The sequence below is a fragment of the Tigriopus californicus genome, chromosome 6 (assembly GCF_007210705.1).
Source record: "Tigriopus californicus strain San Diego chromosome 6, Tcal_SD_v2.1, whole genome shotgun sequence".
Lineage (NCBI taxonomy): Eukaryota > Metazoa > Arthropoda > Copepoda > Harpacticoida > Harpacticidae > Tigriopus > Tigriopus californicus.
Genome location: NC_081445.1, coordinates 8,881,013 through 8,887,876, shown reverse-complemented (window position 1 = coordinate 8,887,876; position 6,864 = coordinate 8,881,013). Strand labels below are relative to the sequence as shown.

The 6,864-nt window shown below is 42.5% G+C and overlaps 3 protein-coding genes across 3 annotated transcripts; 2 read left to right on the top strand and 1 right to left on the bottom strand.

Moving 5' to 3' along the window:
- Positions 1 to 336: 336 nt before the first annotated feature.
- On the top strand, positions 337 to 642 carry LOC131882421 (myelin P2 protein-like; the record flags this gene model as incomplete). Its single annotated transcript, XM_059229558.1, is given in 1 exon segment — positions 337 to 642. A coding segment is annotated over 1 exon segment (176 nt), but the record flags the coding sequence as incomplete, so codon positions are not given.
- LOC131882412 (actin nucleation-promoting factor WASL-like) lies at positions 613 to 2,715 on the bottom strand. Its single transcript, XM_059229548.1, has one exon. The coding sequence runs from the start codon at positions 2,420 to 2,422 to the stop codon at positions 773 to 775; it is 1,650 nt and encodes a 549-aa protein (XP_059085531.1). The 5' UTR covers positions 2,423 to 2,715; the 3' UTR covers positions 613 to 772.
- An 887-nt stretch (positions 2,716 to 3,602) lies between these two features.
- On the top strand, positions 3,603 to 6,269 carry LOC131882418 (THO complex subunit 7 homolog). Its single transcript, XM_059229555.1, has 3 exons — positions 3,603 to 3,814; positions 5,591 to 5,872; positions 5,941 to 6,269. Exons 1-3 carry the CDS (start codon positions 3,692 to 3,694, stop codon positions 6,226 to 6,228), a joined length of 693 nt encoding a protein of 230 aa, XP_059085538.1. The 5' UTR covers positions 3,603 to 3,691; the 3' UTR covers positions 6,229 to 6,269.
- The last annotated feature ends 595 nt before the right edge of the window (positions 6,270 to 6,864 follow it).

Here is a 6,864-nt window from a genome sequence, read left to right as displayed (position 1 = left end):
TCAAAATCCAACTGTCCAATTCTCGGATGGATATAAATGATGCAAAACAGAAATGACCTCTGCCATTAGACCGCTATCGGTTTCTATCACTTGCTGGTCCATTCAACAAATAAAAATTTGTTAACGCAACTTATTTCAACCTTTAGACTTCCATCGCAATAGCCGAGAAAGCTTACCAAGCCATTCGTCAAACTTCCAATATTTGTTAACCTCCATCAAGGAAACTTTAACTCGAGTTGCAGGCGATTTTTGAACTTCGAAAATATCCAAGAATTGATTGATAGGAACCCAATTTTTTCCAATGGTAAATCTAATCCCTTGCATTGACTCCATTTTAGGTGAAGTCCGTCATGACTTTAGAGCGTCCGAACGTGTTGGTTCATAAAATGCAGGGTACGAATGGTGGCAAGGATTCCATTTGTTGGCGTGAGTTCTTCGATGACAAAATGAAATGCACCTGTCAGGTGGACGACATTTCTACTGTTCGAATGTATGATCGTGTCAAGCCGTAATGAATCGCTGAAGGTTCGATTTCAACTCCCGCAAGCTGAAGTCTTCGATTGCCCACCCGTTTTAGATGATAGTGATAAAAGTAATAGTGAAATACACGCATTAGTAAATCTAAATTTATTGAAAGATTGGTTGCCGAGATTCGAGCCAATGAATTGGTTTTCTAAAGATCTTTAAAGCTAACACTAGCTACACTTATATCTTATGAATTGCGATCACTCAATGCAGGTTTATCATATGACAAAAGACATTTCTTTTAAGATTAGTCGTCCCATTCATCGTCGTCCTCGTCTACATCATCTTCATCTTCACTCGACGAGAACCTCAAGGCTCCTGAACGCTCCTGCAAAGCTTTCTGGAGCATGCCAGCAATCCCCGGAGCACTCTCCGGTAACGACGAATTGGCACTCGCAATGGAATCCATATCCACTTTCTTGAGCGTTACGCCACTCCGGATCTGATCCAAAAGCACGTTCCTCGTGTCCGCCGGTTTGACTTTTTCCTTTTCGGTCACCTTCTTCAAACCCGCTCCTCCCTTTCGAATTTCGTCCATCAGAGCGCCGCGCACTTCGTTCACAGGAGGAAGTGAAGGAGGGGAAGGAGGTGAGAGTCCGTCTGATCCTACGATCGGCGCTGGTTGACTGCGGGATTGGGGAGGTGGTGGCGGGGGAGGAACCGGGGGCGGGGGAGGCGGTGGCGGAGGAGGGGGTGGAGGAGCAGCTGGAGCCGTTCCCATGATCGAATGGGATTGCGAAGGAGGAGGAGGAGGAGGCAACGGTGCCATACCTTTATTGAGTGGGGGAGCCGGGGCATTTCGCAATGATGTAGTCCTATTGGGCGGGGGCACCATAGGTGGTGCTTGTTCCGGGACTGTCTTAGGAGGTGTGGCTTGAACCTTGCTGGGCGGTGGAGGTCGGTTCATGGAACTCTGTCGAGGAGGTGGAGCGGGAGGCGGCGCTTGATTGGCCAGGTTATTCGCGGCTTCATCACGTCGCTCCACCTCCAACATGGCAGCCTCAATGCCCCCGTGTTTGTCAATAAAATCATAGATGAAGTCCCGCGTCTCCTTGTCCTGCAACTCGAGCTCGCTCACGCCGGCTTTGGAGAAGAATTGCTTCAACTTATTATCCACGTTCTCCAAATCAAACCCTCGATTTGGATCCCAACCTACGTGACTGATATGCTGGAAATTGGTGGGCAAACTGATGTCTTCTTTCTTGAGCTTCCGGCGTTCGCCCTTCTTCTTGAACTTGTTCGACGCCTGAACCGAAGTGCTAGCCAGGCCCAAAGTGGGAGTGGCCACGGTCACACCCATGGAGGACGTGCCATTTATCAAACCCGGACCCGAGTTCGGCGCCGGCATGGCCGACATGGAACTCGGAGGTGGGGGAGGAGGACCCAAATTTCCCATGCTCACCGGAGGTCCATTCTGATGACTCATGCGTTTGTGGGCGTTCTTTCGCTCTCGTCTTTGTCGTCGCTCCACCAACTTATTTTCAACCGAAGTGTGAAAATATTGAGCCTCACTCTCATCGGCAAAATTCAGCCCCACTTGACAGTCATCGGCCTCGAACGTGTGGAAATAGCTGCGTGGTGTCTTATATCGGAACTGATTGTACAATTCCTGATCAAAAACCAACATGCGTCGATCCATATCATAGATGCGGATGAAGTAAGACCGCAAGGCATTGTCCTTGACGAAACACGCCACACCGCAAGATCGCTTATTCCATCGGTGGTGCGCAGGTGCTTCGCTCATGTAAATCTGGACCACGGCCGTGGACAACGAGATGCAACGTGAGCCCAATAAGGCGAATAATTGTCGGTTCTCGTCAGTGGTGAGTAGAATCGAGGCGTGGCTCTGTTTACCACTGGCCACGGAGGCCGAGCCGCCATTAGCCGAGGCTGTCATGATGTCCCAGTCCCACCCCACCCACTTAGATCAAAGACATGCCTAGCTATCTGAACATCTAGAAAAGGGACGGTGACTTTCAACACCCGAGATTCACGGAAACATGATGCTAGTAATACTCAATCGGCGAGTGACACATTCACTGAGTGGAGATTTATTCCCACACAGGAACTCCTTCAGAATGATGTGGTCAGGTGATCAGTGATCACTTTCCCCCTTTGGGCCACCCTGCCATCCCGAAAGTGGCCAAGTAAGCTCACATCTCCAGCCAAGAGAGCGAACCAAGCTGGCCAGACGTGCCAGTTTGAGGATCTGAAAGGAGGAGGAGGATTCCAAAGCTTCAAAGCTTAAGAAGTCCACGTTCAAGTTGGCTGGCCTTTCGCTCAGGGATGCTAACTTGAAAGTCGGGTCCAAATCGGGGTAAAGTTATTAACGGAGGGAATTTGATAAATGATTTTTAGTGTCGATTATTGGATGACTGGGAGGATTAAGGGAGATTGTTGGGTTGAGGGGAGGTCATTGGGGTCGGGATGAGAAGTTTGCGTGAGTGTTTGGAAGCTATTTGGCAGCTCTGATAAAAGGGCTCGGCTTCAGGGTGATGAATGGATCGAAAACAGAGACGCTTGGAGTTTTCAGTGTTTGAAAATAACGTTAATCAAATGTGGATGCAACTGCCAATAGATGAGCTCGATATTTCAAAATATAGTATTTTTACACTTGGTCAATGTCATTCTTGAGGTAAAGTAAGTCTTTTGTCCAATACGAGTTGCGGTTTAAATAGAAAAATCCATGTTGGCAGATTGTATCCTAGTCACGTTACAACCAAATCTTGATGACAAAATCACTGATCTTTAAACTAAGGACCAAAGATGATTTTGGGCGAGTTTTGTTTTTGAGGTATGATAAAATGTGCCTAAAACAATGTTTCAATAGAAAATCAAATGGCATTCACGACATTTGTCGACAAAGACGTGACCAGAGAGGAAATGTTTAGGTAGCATTGTCAAGATTGCATTGGCATTATCCAACTTTTATCATCCTGAAACTTCTCAAATATTTTGCTTTAAGATAGGTTATGATTTGCTCAACTCCCATTTCTCTATCAATGTGCCATTTGAACGCCAAGTCACAGTATTTTGCTAAATATCCATGCACGTTCGTGGTAAGGTTGAACAATGGTAAGGAATTAAGGTTGCGCTTTGTTTGAAAACAAACATGTGAGGCTAAAGACCGTCTTTCGGCGAAGTAGTTGATCATTTCTTTTGAAAAATGAGTGCGGTCAACACATCCAGCGAGGAGCCCACCTACACGGACGAGGATTTCCTCAAGACACGTCTACTTATCGACGGAGATGGCACGGGTGACGATCGAAGGCTTAATACCCTCCACAAGGTGACCCCAATCTTTGACTTATATTTCATGGGCACTGAACAAATTCTTGTCATACTCACTGTGAAATCAATTACGAGCAGGGCATTAGTAACGAAATAACAAGCAACGAAATTGCAGTAATTCGTTCCTTTTCTCGAAAAAGGAACTGTAATTGCATTAAATTTTAACATTGTGTAATTGTAACGACCCAAAATCTACAGAAATTACTCCTTACTCGTTCCTTTTTCAGCTTTCAGAATGGCCTTTAATTTTTTGTTTATCTCGTGACAGCTGAGGAAACTTATAGCTCGACAGAAATTGCCATTTTTACTAATTCCATCTAACATATTTTTATGATCAAAGAAAGTCAGGGTTGAAAATTGTGTTTGCTCTTAACCGCTGTGAAAGTGTTATTGGTTTTGAATCTTGTTGCATTTGCTACTTTAGTGTTTACATCTTCTCAATCTAATTCCGTTGGCCTCAAGCACGGAAAATGTCTCCTTGGCTTGAATATGATACTTCAAATTTCCAAAACCTCCTCACTTCACTTCACTTCCCTTAAGGACTTCTTACAATAACGCTTTACCGACTTCACAATGTCTAATACTGTTTTCCATCATGAATTTTGCGACATTGTTTCAAACCTTTAACAATTATTATCCCATCCAGGGTCCCAATCTTGACTCCTCAAAGTATTATGATGCAATAAATTTTGAACAATTATATCAAAGTTAAAAGTAATTGTAACGAGCAACGCTATTACATTTTTTCCGAGTAATGATTGTGTAAAGAATTACTATTTTTAACTAATGTAACTGTAACTGTAATCCGTTCCTTTTGTTGAGAAACGACTAATGCCTTGATTACAAGTCGACCATTTTATGGCTTAGACCATTTTGGGATTTTCCATTGTTAAACATATTTGTATCATGTTTACACAACTACTTAATATTTATTTTTTGCTCCATGACGTTACCAAGAGTCACGTTAAAGAGAATCAACATAATGCAGGAATACTCATTCAGATCGTTCAACGGCCTCATAGAAGCCTGTGAAGAGCGAAATGAATTTACTTGGCTGAAAATGCTTCTTTGCTTCAACTTTTTTCCATACTCGGCTGGTCTCAACACTGTCGTTCCCCGTTCATCTTTTGGCTTTACATACCTCATGGTGTGTCCTTTACATATAAAATGTGTTCCTTTAATTTTGAAAACCTTCAAAAATATGTTCTATTTACTATGCTTTTAGATTCTAGATTTTTAAAAATGATTGTGAGAGGAAAATCGATTCGACTATTCAAAAATATTTATAGATTCACACATTTTTAATAAAAGACGAAACCATTTCGGCTGTCAGCAGATTTGAATTAAAAACAGACACAAAATGATTAAAGCTGTTTCACTTTCTATTCTTTTGGTGGTAGTGTCTAATGTTGAGCCTTCCGGTTAGCGATCTAGATTAGCAACTATCACATGATTTTTTTGCAATTTCGACGGAGAATGTCATTCTCCTGTATCAGAGCGATTCTCTGTCTTTAGTCATTGATTACAGCCATCCCTAAAAGAAAGTTTCCTTTACCAGAAGGATCTGCCTGATGAGAGGAACCTAACTAACCACTACATGATCACTGCAAACCCAATTAAAGATATTGTCTTTAAAAGTGAAGTAGTGTTTTTGTCCTCTGATGGCGGATTTTTCAAAAAGAAATATCCCTTAAGTTGCCTTTTTTAACATTCTATAGAACGTCTAGAAGACCTAACCATTATTGAAGACATCTTTAACAACATTTCTCTCCAGCTTATCCTAAAATTCTCTCATATGGACGATGACGATCCCGAAGACGTGAAAAAGCAATATGAACGGATCATGACGCTCTTGGCCACATGTCAATGGGTGGATCAAAGAACCAAGTTGGTTCAAGCCATGAACAAGACCGAGATGTCCAAATGCGACAAGGTCTACGACCAAATCAGCCATGCCATTGCCGAGGCCCAATTGAACATTGAACATGAGCGGGATGACCTCATTCAAGCTCGGAAGATCCGGAAGAATCGCATGGAGTACGACGCTTTAGCCAAGGTATAGATTGTCATTCTGAATGAATGGATTCTCAGTGTTACTAATAATATGAGTTTGTTTTTGTGTAGGAAATATGCAAAAATCCGGATCGAAATACCACGGGTAAGAAGTTAGAGGAGATCCAAGCCGAGATCAACACGCTCAGGTTGATGGAAGATGCTTTGGATGAGAAACTCGAGATGAGGAAGAAGCAATTCCACGTGTTGGTTCACTCCATTCATGAGCTTCAGCGGCTTTTGGACGTGGATAACGAGGATTATTTGGCTCCTGTCATGGAAAGCAAGACGAAGGCTGATATCCTGAACACCAGCAACGTTTCTTCGAATGACGAATCGTCTCCTATGGAGGCTTCTTGAGTGTTGACAATGATTTCATTAATAAATGTATTGAAGCGTCACGACATTCAGATGCTCAAAAGAACAACCAATATAATATTCGTGGCTTATCAAAGCGCCCAGTTTGAGTTTTCCCCAACTTTTCCTTCTGGAAAATGAGGCTATGGAGAAACTCCCCTTTCATTCAAAAGGCATTCCGTTTTCCCCAAAATTGCAATTCTAAAACAAGCACAGACTTTGTCATCATGCAAACCATTAGGAAATTATTATTATAATTCAGATTTACGCTTAAAGAGTATTGACGGCTTTGATAAGAAAGTCGGTTTTTGTCAATATTTCGTAACTGTTAGAAGTAGCATATAACCGCTGATCATATCCATAGACAGAACCATATTGATACGGACTTTAACACTTTCATATTTTAAAGGCTCTGGGGATCGCAAACAAAGGCCACCATATCTTCATAGAATTCCATTTTGGAATTTTGTTAAGTTACTGTTTCTGTATGAAATTGCCATTGTTATCATACCAATTTAATTCATTGTCGTTATTTGCGGTAGCCCTGTAATGCCCAAATGGTTTCAATTGATCTAGTTTTATCCAAAAAAAACCGTTAGCCATTCCATGTGTTTTTATCGGACAAACATTTGTGCGATT

What these genes read in the sequence shown, in the direction of transcription:
- LOC131882418 (XM_059229555.1), top strand. Translation starts at nt 3,692, where the DNA reads ATGAGTGCGGTCAACACATCCAGCGAGGAGCCCACCTACACGGACGAG. An exon ending in GGCTTAATACCCTCCACAAG is followed by an intron (nt 3,815 to 5,590) that starts GTGACCCCAATC and finishes ATTTCTCTCCAG; the next exon opens with CTTATCCTAAAATTCTCTCA. An exon ending in AGTACGACGCTTTAGCCAAG is followed by an intron (nt 5,873 to 5,940) that starts GTATAGATTGTC and finishes GTTTTTGTGTAG; the next exon opens with GAAATATGCAAAAATCCGGA.
- LOC131882412 (XM_059229548.1), bottom strand. Translation starts at nt 2,422, where the DNA reads ATGACAGCCTCGGCTAATGGCGGCTCGGCCTCCGTGGCCAGTGGTAAA.